The following is a 14221-nucleotide window of genomic DNA, read 5'->3' as shown; positions in this document are numbered from 1 at the left end:
AAACTAGTCTTTACACTTTCACATGTTATACATGCTTTAGTGACTTTTCCTTTGGATTGTGTCTTCAGTGCAAAATTTGAGTTCTTCCTAACCACATAGCTTTTAAATTGTAAAACTTTAAAAGGGCCCCACTTTTGTGGGTACTGTCACTTGACAGCTACATTTTGGAGTAAATACTTAGAATGCTAGTTAGCTATGAGAAATGCTGAATGATCAACATGATCACCTTCATAGTGTGATTGCTTCTAACACTTGCAAACTATTCTGAAGGCCACACAGCATGAGGCATTTGAACCAACCCTTAAATATTTATTTTTTCCATTCCTATTACTGTATCACACTTAATGCTTTTGTGTTGCTGATTTATAATTATCTTAGCACCAAAGTGATAAGTGGTGACTGTCTGAGAAGACTATGAAATAAACTAGTTTGTTGGGGAAATGAAATACCTTAAGTATTAAGGTAAATCAACATTTGTTGTAGTAAAATTGTCTAATATATTCACCTTATTAGTCTTCTTCAGTTGGGTGCGGAGAACTTCTTAATGAGTTATTTAAGTTAGTGGTGAAAAAGCCAAAATGGTATGCTGAAAACTTAATCTTTTAAAATGAGATTATTTTCTGCTGCTTATCGGCCTGGATCCAACTCTCACTAACATTAATGGGAGTTGAATCAGAACTATAGTAAAGTTGAATAATCTGGTGCTACAGTAGTACAGTCAGGTTCGAATAATATGATTTGATGCTTTTAAGTAATGCTCTTGAAATCTAAAATGAAGAATAAAGTATAGTATTTTCTCCACAGATACTACTTTCATGTCTGTCAAGCTACTCTAATACACCTGTTTCGTAATAGTCATGTAAAAAGTAAAACCCTTTGCATTTTGCTGACAATAAAATAGCCTGGATGTTTGCTTCTCTTTATAAAAGGTCTTATTTATTTAACCGATATAAAAAGATTTCATCTCTAGTTTTTACAAAGGTGATAAATATTCAGTCCAAATTATAATAAAACAACTGGACAAACTTGTTTCTAATATTCTAAACATATATTGTAGAAGAACTTGCCAGGTGTGCTTAACAGTGATGTGCCTACATGTTGAGCTTTTCCAGCTGAACTGTTTAACTATGGTGCTTGTAAGCAAGTCTGTGTATTCTGGCCAGATGCTTACAAAGCTCTACAGAAATATTCAATTTCAAAGTTAATTGTACAAAATCTGTATAAAAAATTGATAGGGGGGCTTGGGAACGATGGGTTATAAGGAAGTTTAGAAAAAACTTCTATTTCGGCAGCTCTTCAATGATGATACGAGAGACAGAATTCCATCCAGTAGAAGCATCACCTCTTGGGTAATCTGCACAAGTACCAACCCAAATAGCAACATCCACCAACCCAGCGCTGATTCCTTCACACAGTCCTTCCACTGTTTAAAGACAAACGTATCCTATTTCAAATAATCAGTATCACTTATTTCACTGATTTTTTTTTTCCCATATCCTGACTTTCATATAGTTAACATGCCAAAGAACGTTAGTTCAGTGGAACTCTGTATAGAAACTCCATTAGTTAGGGTTACTATGTTGCTACTGTTTAAGTCTTTGCGGGGCAGGGGATATTGTCTTCCAGGGTACCATGGCATCGGTAGAAACTATCTGCAGCCAAATGTTTGTTAAACCATTATACAAAGTTTTAAAAGTAATTTTATGATCTATAGGACTAGTTTAACCATACACAGTTCCTTATTTCTGTTCTCTTTTTCAACAGTCTGCATTGTAGTGGCAATGCTAATGGGAAACATGAATACAGGGTAACAAACCCATTCTGATACTTCATGGAAAGGCCTACTATGGCCACACAAGTGGGTTTTCATGGATTTTCTTGTTACTGTAGTGAAATACTGCTCCAAGAGGAGGAGAGAGAGTGTCAGAGACCTTCTGTCATAGGCAAAAAGCTGAGCTGCTAACTTCCCAATAACCTTAGGCCTGTTACAAGCAGCAGTTGTTTTCCTGTGAAATCTTTTAGCCTATTTGCTGCGCTGTGGTGAATATTCTCTGTGCTACAACATCTGATAAGTTAGATGTTGCAAGCCTTTGGTTTTATATATAATTTCTCTCAGTATATGTTTATAATTCAGGGTATTAAGGGGACATATGGTGTAGGTATATTTTAGTTGTTACTCCCATTTTCCCCATATCATAATCTTTTGATAGTGAACAAGAACTGTTGTTGTGATTTGCCCTTTTCTTAGAAGAGGGCATCATATAAGATGTGGATAACTAACTGTTCCTGAATATGATTTGGTTTTAGCTTTTAACATGATAGACCTCACTGGTAAAGATGGGTTTGTGCTGGAAACTCCAGCAGAAATTAGTCTGTCTTCCCAGGAATATTGCATGCAATTCCATACCTGATGCACATAACTGCACAAAAGACAATACAGGTCTAATAACATACACTGCCAACTTAAAAGGTGGTATTCCAGTTTCACCAAAGCACTAGTGCTATTTAGTTATACTGCAGTTGGGCATAGTGTCACACATGCCTTTTTTATCCTAATTTGAAGCAGCAGTAGTTGTTCAATAGAATCCTATTGAAGCTCAGTGGGTTGGACTGGATAAGGTAAGTCTCTTCATCTCTAACTTCTTGCATTTATGTAAAGTATGACTAAAGCTAGTAAAACCATAAAAATGGAGTGGCAGTAAACCCAAATCCACAGGAAAATCTGCTCTTACTGTATTTTTAATACTGATACTGAATTCCAACAAAGGTGGGAAAAATCATCAACTAGCAACTGTCTTTCTCTGCCTCCCCTTTATGGACCCTAGACTTCTAAATGGAGGTCCTTAAGAGGTTCCCCGTGTCACTTGTTAACTGCATCCTTATCTTGAACTCCAGTCCTAAGCACATGGCTTTAACATACATACCTGAAGAAGTGCGATGTATATTAATAGTTGAATTCAGCTCTGGGCTTCCTTGGTCTAAATAAATTATGGCTTCAATAGGAAGTGGCCCAGAGCATTCGGCTCCATTAAATGTAAAATACCACCGCTGGCAGCATGCATTTTTGCATTTGAGTCGAAGTGATCCACTGAAGAGAACTCTTAGAGCACTGTTAGAGCGCATCTTTGTGAATGTACATTCCTAAGGAAAATAAGAACGAATAGTTGGCTGTGGCTTTTCAACCCACTTCACTAATTCTTTCGAGAATATGTTAATCACCTTCTGTTCTCCCCCTTCATTCCTCTGTTCCTTTTATTAAAAAAACAGCACCTGACAAGTAAGTCGATGCCCCAAAACACTGATCTATGTTTCAAACACCCCAGAGAATGGGGGAATGTCAGGGAACGAGATCCTATATTTTAATATGAGACGATGAATGCTTTCAAGTTAGGTATCTAAATATCTATCTTTCTTCTTTCTTTTCCCACACTCCCCTTCCTTGCAAGTAAGCATAGTATTACCAGGTCTCTCAAGCCAGTCCATACTCAACACAAAATGTTAGCCAGAAGAGGTTGATGAAAAGATGCAGGATTATCTTGGTGCTGTATAAGGTGGATAAATTCATTTTTTTAAAAAAGTTTTAATAGGGATGATTTAGTTAAACCAGATTTTCTAAAATTTAAGTATTTGCTTTTAAAAATTACTTACAATTATGACATTATATTAAAGCCTTCATTAACTATTTATTAAATATTTTAAAGTGATCTTAATATTAAGTTTTACTTGTTTGCTACCGAAGTTTTAAAGAACATCAAACCAGTGGCTCAGCCCATGGACATTAGAGTTTGCTGAGGTGATAAACCAGCCTGTGACAACAGTAGCCTCTTCTGTGGTTGCAGAGAATTTTTTCTTCGTTACAGTTTATTCAACTTGTTCACTCAAAGTTAAGAAACTGATAGGAAAAGGAAAACAGGTTCCTGTTTTTTCAACTTCCAATCTATGAATAAAAACTAGGTGTGAGAGGATGAGATCTCCTAGTTCTAAAATCCTGAAGGACGTGACCAGAAACAATCACTTCATTTACATAAGAACATTAAAAACAGCCATACTGGGTCAGACCAAAGGTCCATCAAGCCCAGTATCTGTCCTCTGACCGTGGCCAATAGAAGGTGCCCCAAAGGGAATGAACAGGTTATCATCAAGTGATCCATGCCCTGTCACCCACTCCCAGCTTGTGGCAAACAGAGGCTAGGGACACCATTCCTGCCCATCCTGGCTAATAGCCATTGATGGACCTATCTAGCTCCTTTTTGAACATTGGCAAGGAGTTCCAGAGGTTGACGGTGCATTGTGTGGAAAAATACTTTTTTGTGCTTGTTTTAAACCTGCTACCTATTAATTTCATTTGGTGGCCCCTTGTTCTTGTATAATAAGAAGGAGTAAATAACACTTCTTTATTTACTTTCTCTATACCACTCATGATTGTAGACCTCTATCATATTCCCCCTTAGCTGCCTCTTTTCCAAGCTGAAAAGTCCCAGTCTTATTAATCTCTCCTCATACAGAAGCTATTCTATACCCCTAATAATTTTTGTTGCCCTTTTCTGAACCTTTTCCAATTCCAATATATCTTTTTTGAGATGGGGTGACCACATCTGTATACAGTATTCAAGGTGAAGGTGTACCATGGATTTATTCAGAGGCATTATGATATTTTCTGTCTTATTATTTATCCCTTTCTTGATGATCCCCAACATTTTGTTTGCTTTTTTTGACTGCTACTGCACATTGAGTGGATGATTTCAGACAACTATCCACAATTACTCCCAAGATCTTTCTTGAGTGGTAACAGCCAATTTAGACCCATCATTGTATATGTATAGTTAGGATTATGTTTTCCAATGTGCATTACTTTGCATTTATCAACATTAAATTTCATCTGCCATTTTGTTGCCCAGTCACCAGTTTTGTGAGATCTTTTTGTAGCTGTCTGCAGTCTGCCTGGCACTTAACTATCTTCAGTAGTTTTGCATCATCTGCAAATTTTGCCACCTCACTGTTTACACCTTTTTCCAGATTGTTTATGAAAACAGATGCTCCGCGGGTTACGCAAACCTGACTTATGTAAATCCGCACTTGTGGAAAAAGTTCCGTAAGCTAGAAAGTTGTTCTTTTGCATAATGGTTGGGTATACGTTCCTGACTTATGCAAAATTCGAGTTATGCACAGCGTTCCGGAATGAAACGCCTTGCGTAAATTGGGGAGCATCCATATGTTAAATAGGACTGGGCCCAATAAAGATCCCTGGGAGACACCACTATTTACCTCTCTCCATTCCGAAAACTGACCATTTATTTCTACCCTTTGTTTCCTATCTTTTAACCAGTTACCAATCCATGAGAGAACCTTCCCTCTTATCCCATGACTGCTTATTTTGCTTAAGAGCCTTTGGTGAGGGACCTTGTCAAAATCTTTTTGAAAATCTAAATGCACTATATCCACTGGCTCTCCTTTGTCTGCATGCTTGTTGACCCCCATCCCCCTCAAAGAATTCTAGTAGAGTGGTGAGGCATGGTTTCCCTTTACAAAAACCATGTTGACTATTTCCCAACAAATTATGTTCATCTATGTGTCTGACAATTTTGTTCTTTACAATAGTTTCAACCAATTTGCCTGGTACTGAAGTGAGGCTTAGTGGCCTGTAGTTGCCAGGGTCACCTCTGGAGTCCTTTTTAAAAATTGGTGTCACATTAATTATTCTCCAGTCATTTGCTACAGAAGCTGATTTAATGATAGGTTACAGATAACAGTAGTCCTGCAATTTCACATTTGAATTCCTTCAGAACTCTTGGTTGAATACCATCAGGTCCTGGAGACTTATTACTGTTTATTAATTTATTCCAAAACCTTCTCTAATGACACCTCAATTTGGGACAATTCCTCAGATCTGTCACCCAAAAAGAATGGCTCAGGTTTGGGAATTTCCCTCACATCCTTAACCGTGAAGGCTGATGCAAAGAAAGAATTCATTTAGTTTCTCCACAAGGGGCTTATTGTCTTTGAGTGCTCCTTTAGCATCTCAATCATCCAGTGGCCTCACTGGTTGTTTAGCAGGCTTTCTGCTTCTGATGTATTTAAAAAAATGTTGCTATTACTTTTGAAGTCTTTGGCTAACTGTTCTTCAAATTATTTGTTGGTCTTCCTAATTATATTTTTACACTTCATTTGACAGAGTTTATGCTCTTTTCTATTTTCCTCATTAAGATTTATCTTTTTAAAGGATGCCTTTTTCCCTCTCACTGCTTTTTCCTTTCAACAACTACAGCTATTTCTTTTGTTTAATAACTCAGTTTTAAATGCAAATCATGTTTTGATAAAAAAAAAATTTCCTTATTTATCCTCCACATTTTAGTTTTAACTAATAAAATTAAAAAGCTGTGTGTATGTATTTTACTTGAAGTCCTATTTCCACTCAAGTCAAGCTTAAAATAAATCACAAGTAAAAAAACCCACAATCACCTACTAAATAAATACACCATTCATTATTTTCTGACCTACAAAATTTAAAAATTTGAATAAATTTTGCAGTATAATTTCTTAAATATAGATAGATGTGGTTAGCAAAAAGAAGTATCAGATTTCATGTAAATGCTACCTTTAGTTGCCAATCAACATGTTTTAATGGTTACCTACTACTGAGAATCAACTTTTCTTTAGAAAAATAACTCAAGAGTACAAATGCAAATCAAGACTCAAATCAGTTATTGAAATCAAGGTTTTCTGCATGCTAGTTTAAATCATGATTAAAACTGGTGACTTACAATCAGTACATCCTATTGCACTACTCTAATGCTAGGAGACAAGGGATGTGTTTGAAACCTGACTCCCTACATAATATAATTTTATGATTTCTCTATCATTTAGGCTCCCTGGATTTAGCAGTCACAAGACACTGTTTTTGTGAAAACTGAAAGACTCTTAATATTGACAGTCTATACAATTTAGTAGAAAACATTTTCAGTTGAATTTTTAAGTGTGCCCCTTCTACTCAATGCTGAATAACTTGCTGATTGGGCCCATTAAGGGGCAGTTCTAAAGTAAATAGAAATTAGATATTTATTGTACCTATTTAATTAGTTCTCACATTTAGGCCTGGTCTACACTTGGGCGGGGGGGGAGGAATCAATCTAAGATACACAACTTCAGCTACGAGAATAGCATAGCTGAAGTTGATGTATCTTAATTAATTACTTCGTGTCCTAGCGGCGCTGGATCAATTGCCGCGGCTCCACCATCGACTTTGCTTCCGCCTCTCACACTGCTGGAGTTCAGCAGTTGACAGGAGAGTTATCGGGGATTGATTTATTGTATCTACACTACACGCGATAAATCAATTCCCGATAGATCGATCGCTACCTGCTGATCCGGCGGAAAGTGTAGACATACCCTGTGACTGCAACTGTACTACTTAAACAAAGTAGGCCTACCAATTTCAGGCTTGATGTATATAGCTACACTGGAGTTGGGAGTTTTTTTCTTCTTTCTGGCCATCTTGCATACCTATTAATGTCTTGTTTTTTTTTCTTATTTTAAAATCTCATGCTCAGAGGCCTGCACTAAGGATCACAATATCTTTGTTGAACCGATTAGGACTTGTCAATGCTGCACAAATAGTGCCAGTAAGTTAGCCAATTACCTCTATAATCCATGCAGCAAAAACCTTGGCTTCCAGTTTTACTGCTTCAAAAGGGAAAACTGAATACAGGTCTGCTGTATGTACCCAGAACAGCCCAGCTCTCTCACCTGCAGCTTTATTGCTGAAATGAGCCACCTTCAATGTCCAATCAGTTATTATGCATAATAGAAATGGGCCTGAACTAAAACTCTACATGGCATCAACCTTGAATGTTGAAGAAAGTTTCCATCAGTGTCTGCTATGTGTTGCTTTACATCAGACTGCAACATCACGGGTGCTTACTTACTGCAATTTTCCCAAGATCTATGCCATAATTCAGTGCACTCCATGAACACTGTTTAAAGTTGGGTGTCCAAGACTCCTCAGTGCTTTCTCGCATACATTCTCCTTTTTCTCCTTTCAACCCATCCCGACCAGGGATTCCAGGTGTCCCAGGAATTCCATTGATGCCGGGGTTTCCATCTCGTCCAGGAACACCACCAGGTCCTTGTAAACACATTCCATTGTACTGAAAAACACAAACTTTTCTTCACACTTTGCTTATTGATTCTAAGGCTTAAAAATAGTGTTGCTTACTTTGTACAAGATAAGAGTCTTTTATAGAGGGCCATGGACATTCCTCTGTTAGTAAGGAAAGAGTGGCAAGAAATCACATTGCCTCTCAATACTGAAAATTAAATGAATATGTTAAAATTGGCAGCTGAGTTTGCTGTTGTTGGAGTATCTAAGACATGCAGGACGGCAGTTTCATTAATAGAAAATATTAATTTATGTTAACTACAAAACTGCATGGAAAAGTGTACAATGTCCCCTACCTTCCAAAAAACTTTCCCTGGATTACAATATTAATATGATCAGTTGTTAGCCTCAAACTACAATGGTACACTTTGCTTTCACATTTGAATAGGGTGACCAGACAGCAAGTGTGAAAAAGCAGGATGGGGGTGGGGGGTAACAGGAGACAAAGACACAAAAATCGGGACCGTCTCTATAAAATTAGGACATCTGGTTACCCTACATTTTAAACAACTAGACTATGACATTTAACAGTATAAACATAACATTTGGGAGAGAGGAAGATGAAACTCAGATGGGACTATCTCTTCTCTGCCTTCAATCCCAAACTATTCTTTGGACTCAGAGCTGTGCAGGGTGGACCCCATGCAGTTCCACCCATGCAAGCTCCAGGGAATAACTCCAGGGAGGAGACAATTTGCGGGGTGCAGACAAAGCCAGGAGAAGCAGACATAGAAGACGCTGCAACAGGAGCCTTCAGACAGTGCTGATGTTCACTACTATTTTTTTTATCTTGAACATTCTTTCCCATCTGCTGACTGGGTGCTTATTCTAATCTTCATCTCTCCATGGAGCCCTGGTCTACGCTACGGGGTTGGGTTGAATTTAGCTGTGTTAGGTTGATTTAAAAATGATTACATCCACACAACCAGCCCCGTTCCGTTGACCTAAAGGGCTTTTAAAATTGACTTCTGTACTCCTCCCCAACGATGGGAGTAATACTAAAATTGACCTTGCTGGGTCGAATTTGGGGTAGTGCGGACACAAATTAATGGTATTGGCCTCTAGGAGCTACCCCAGAGTGCTCCATTGTGACCGCTCTGGACAAACCCCTCATCCCTGGCCCCACCCCAGAGCCTGCATCCCCGGCCCAGAGCCCTGACCCCCTCCTGAACTCCCAACCCCCAGCCCTGAGCCCCCTCCTACATGCTGAACCCCCTCATTCCTGGCCTCACCCCACAGCCCTGTGCCCCAGCCCTGAGCCCCTTCCGCACCTCAAACCCCTCATCCTCAGCTCCTGGGTTGCCAGGAAAAAGGTCTGAAAATCAATGATATAGAGCAATATAAACAAGTCATTGTCTGTGTGAAATTTTAGTTTGTGCTGACTTCGCTAGTGCTGTTGATATAGCCTGTTGTAAATCTAGGCAAGTAGCTAGATGAGTTGCTGTACCCCCTTGGAAGACCTCTGCTTACCCACAGGGGTATATGTACCCCTGGTTGAGAATCACCACTTTAACTGACCTGGACATTTTAGTTTTCGATTCCACCAGGGGGCAGAGCTAGCCAAAAAGAGGGTGCTCCAAACTGATCTAACATTAAAGAAATTTTGAATATTTCCAGAGAGGGTGGTTTAAACTTTTGCAAACCCAGAAACTCACATATGCAAAAGAATTACATGGGCTTTGGTCTCCTCTTCAGCCAAACCGATCTGTACTCACCAGATCAATTATTTTCACATATGGTATGCTGCTTTTGAAGTGGAATGAGCATATTATTGTAAAATGACAATGTTGTGTCTGTTGAAGCAAGGTGGCCCCTAGTCATGTTTTTGGTTCTATTTTTGAAGGGGTCTGTGTCAAAGTTATTTTAGCTGACACAGTTAGCATACATCTACTTAAGTATGTTTCCTTCGCTTCCACCAATTTATCTGAGTTATAGATCTCAGCCAGCCAAGGCTGAAAAGCAGGATGCAGTGCCAGGCAAATATTCAAGATGAGACACAAAAATATTTGTTCATATAGAAAATTTAAGATGTGGGATTCGCTCTTTTAATTTCCCATAACCTCAGATTCATTATTCCTTATTTTTTTTGTATAAAAAATGTCCAATGAAAGTGAGATGGCACCAAAGCTGTGTTGAACACAGGTGGGTTTAGGACTGAAACTAGTGATAGACCTCAAACTGAAGTACATTTGAAGGGTATGATTTAGGTACATCTGCTGACAATGCCATCTATATACCAAAAACAGCAGCATCCTCTCCATCCTAAAAAAATATAGTTGTTAGTGAATACATGTGGGAGATCCCTGCAAAGACTTACCTTTGGCTGAAGGGAATTAAAATCCATACCATTGGTTTTTCTATGGCTCTATAGCCTTCAGTGCATTTGTAGTTGCAATGAAACAGCATCCAGAAATGTGCCATGTATAAGCACCAGTGTGAATTTGTTTACACACAGGAAAGTGGGATTTAATAAAATGAGAGTTTTTCAGTGCTTGTGGCTCTTTAGTTTAAAAGTAACCTTTTTTCTTTATCTTGTCCTTTATTTACTATGCTAGTTTAGTTAATCAGGACTTAAAATTTTCAGTTTTGCATAGGTGATGTTTTAGTAAGGAAGGATAGCAGTTCACAGTTCACTCTTTTTTATTGAAACAATCCAGCCACATTAACTTGGCCTTGCTTCCTCATGCGGACATGACTGGAGAGAAGAGTATGTATTACTTTAACCACAGACTCCGGACTCTGCTATGTAAAAATCTGAGGAACATAATCTGCATCTGGAAAGAAATAGCTTCCATGAAAACAAATCCATTCTAAACATCTCCCTGAATCATCACAATTAGTGAGCAATAAAATGTAGAAAAGAAGATAAATCGAATTACTCATCCTTCCTGCAAAAATGACCCAGCATAACTGAGACTATGGTCAGATCTTCAAGTTACGACTGGGTTTGGGAAAGGGGAACTGTCCTGGCTAGCAGAAAGGAGCTGTTCTCCCAACAATAGACAGAGACTGGCCCCTAAAGACTGCACTAGCCTCTTCTTGGGCTAAAGAAAAGGAGAGGATTGGGTGGTTCCAACCCTTTGAACGAAAAAGCAGCAGAGAAGATTCTCCAGCAGCTCCTTACTTGCTACTGTCACCTCAAATCCACAACATCGTTCCCAACCTTGTCCACCAGCTCCCCTCATATCAGACCCCTCTGTCCCCAGGTCCCCAGTCCAGTCCTCCTAACCCCTCTCCAGGCCCCCTCTGCCCCATCATCTAGTCCTAGCCCCTCTCCAAGCCCCCTCTGCCCCCAGACTCCCAGTCCAGCAGCCCTCCTAACCCCTCTCCAGGCCCCCTCTGCCCCATCATCTAGTCCTAGCCCCTCTCCAAGCCTCCTCTGCCCCCAGACTCCCAGTCCAGCCCTCCTAACCCCTCTCCAGGCCCCCTCTGCCCCATCATCTAGTCCTAGCCCCTCTCCAAGCCCCCTCTGCCCCCAGACTCCCAGTCCAGCCCTCCTAACCCCTCTCCAGGCCCCCTCTGCCCCATCATCTACTCCTAGCCCCACTGCAGCCCGCTCTGCTCTGTCCCGCTCTCCCGAGCCCTTGCTCCAGACCCCTCCATTCCCAGCCCCTATTGCCGAGGCGCGCGCGGCGCCGGCAGACTCACCAAGTCCACCACCTCCCTCTGGCGCAGCGGCTTGTGCTTCCCCTTCGGGCTCTCGGACTCCCCGAGCGGCGGCGCAACCAGCAGCAGCGCGGCCAGGAGCAGCAAGGCGGCGGCGGCAGCGGCGGGCGGAGAGCGCATGGTGCGGGGCTGCCGGGGGCGCGGGGCCGGGCTGGCTGGGAGCGGAGCGAGCCGGAGCGGGGCGGGGGTTAGTCAGTGTCTGCAGCGCCCCGCAGCAGCGCTCTGGATAAATGAGCCTTTCACAGCCCCGAGCCCGAGCTCCCTCCCTGGGGACGCCTGGAATTTCCATCCTGTAACCCGGCAGCAACTCCCAGCCTGAGCCGTCCGGCCACAGCCACAGGCCCGCCGGGCTTCCCGCCCCCGCATTCCCGCCAGCCTCAGGCACCCGCAGGGCAAGTGTGCTGGGGCTGTGTGCCCTGGCCCTTAGCAACTCGCATCCCGCCTGTGCCCCGGCCCTTAGCACCCCGCACAACCGTCCTGCCTGTGCCCTGGCCCTTAGCACCCCTCACAACCGTCCTGCCTGTGCCCTGGCCCTTAGCACCTCTCACAACCGTCCCGTCTGTGCCCTGGCCCTTAGCACCCCTCACAACCGTCCTGCCTGTGCCCTGGCCCTTACCACCTCTCACAACCGTCCCGTCTGTGCCCCGGTCCTTAGCAACCCCGCACAACCGTCCCGCCTGTGCCCTGGCCCTTAGCAACTCGCATCCCGCCTGTGCCCCGGCCCTTAGCACCCCGCACAACCGTCCCGTCTGTGCCCTGGCCCTTAGCACCCCTCACAACCGTCCTGCCTGTGCCCTGGCCCTTAGCACCTCTCACAACCGTCCTGCCTGTGCTCCTGGCCCTTAGCACCCCGCACAACCGTCCTGCCTGTGCCCTGGCCCTTAGCAACTCGCATCCCGCCTGTGCCCCGGCCCTTAGCACCCCTCACAACCGTCCCGTCTGTGCCCTGGCCCTTAGCACCCCTCACAACCGTCCCGCCTGTGCCCCGGCCCTTAGCACCCCGCACAACCGTCCCGTCTGTGCCCCGGCCCTTACCAACCCCGCACAACCGTCCCGCCTGTGCCCCGACCCTTAGCACCCTTCACAACCGTCCCGCCTGTGCCCTGGTCCTTAGCACCCCTCACAGCCGTCCCGCCTGTGCCCCGGCCCTTAGCAACTCGCATCCCGCCTGTGCCCCGGCCCTTAGCACCCCGCACAACCGTCCCGTCTGTGCCCCGGCCCTTAGCACCCCTCACAGCCGTCCCGTCTGTGCCCCGGCCCTAAGCACCCCGCACAACCGTCCTGCCTGTGCCCTGGCCCTTAGCACCTCTCACAACCGTCCTGCCTGTGCCCTGGCCCTTAGCACCTCTCACAACCGTCCCGTCTGTGCCCTGGCCCTTAGCACCCCTCACAACCGTCCTGCCTGTGCCCTGGCCCTTAGCACCTCTCACAACCGTCCCGTCTGTGCCCCGGTCCTTAGCAACCCCGCACAACCGTCCCGCCTGTGCCCCGGCCCTTAGCAACCCCGCACAACCATCCCGCCTGTGCCCCGGTCCTTAGCACCCCTCACAACCGTCCCGTCTGTGCCCCGGCCCTTAGCACCCCGCACAACCGTCCCGCCTGTGCCCCGGTCCTTAGCACCCCTCACAACCGTCCCGTCTGTGCCCCGGTCCTTAGCACCCCTCACAACCGTCCCGTCTGTGCCCTGGCCCTTAGCAACTCGCATCCCGTCTGTGCCCTGGCCCTTAGCAACTCGCATCCCGCCTGTGCCCCGGCCCTTAGCACCCCTCACAACCGTCCCGCCTGTGCCCCGGCCCTAAGCACCCCGCACAACCGTCCCGTCTGTGCCCCAGCCCTTAGCACCCCTCACAACCGTCCTGCCTGTGCCCTGGCCCTTAGCACCTCTCACAACCGTCCCGTCTGTGCCCCGGTCCTTACCAACCCCGCACAACCGTCCCGCCTGTGCCCCGGTCCTTAGCACCCTTCACAACCGTCCTGCCTGTGCCCCGGTCCTTAGCACCCCGCACAACCGTCCCGTCTGTGCCCCGGTCCTTAGCACCCCTCACAACCGTCCTGCCTGTGCCCCGGCCCTTAGCACCTCTCACAACCGTCCCGTCTGTGCCCCGGTCCTTAGCACCCCTCACAACCGTCCCGCCTGTGCCCCGGCCCTAAGCACCCCGCACAACCGTCCCGTCTGTGCCCCAGCCCTTAGCACCCCTCACAACCGTCCCGCCTGTGCCCCGGCCCTTAGCACCCCTCACAACCGTCCCGCCTGTGCCCCGGCCCTAAGCACCCCGCACAACCGTCCCATCTGTGCCCCAGCCCTTAGCACCCCGCACAACCGTCCCGCCTGTGCCCCGGTCCTTAGCACCCCTCACAACCGTCCCGTCTGTGCCCCTGGCCCTTAGCACCCCTCACAAC

The 14221-nt window shown here is 44.7% G+C and overlaps 1 protein-coding gene across 1 annotated transcript; it reads right to left on the bottom strand.

The window, feature by feature from the left end:
- Positions 1 to 617: 617 nt before the first annotated feature.
- Positions 618 to 12110, bottom strand: CTHRC1 (collagen triple helix repeat containing 1). The gene is given in 5 exon segments (XM_050941253.1): positions 618 to 1423; positions 2925 to 3141; positions 7923 to 8144; positions 11804 to 11947; positions 11949 to 12110. Coding segments are annotated over 5 exon segments (888 nt in total). The 3' UTR covers positions 618 to 1280.
- Positions 12111 to 14221: the final 2111 nt, after the last annotated feature.

Source organism: Gopherus flavomarginatus, chromosome 2, assembly GCF_025201925.1.
Source record: "Gopherus flavomarginatus isolate rGopFla2 chromosome 2, rGopFla2.mat.asm, whole genome shotgun sequence".
Lineage (NCBI taxonomy): Eukaryota > Metazoa > Chordata > Testudines > Testudinidae > Gopherus > Gopherus flavomarginatus.
This window is presented reverse-complemented; position numbering and strand designations above follow the sequence as displayed.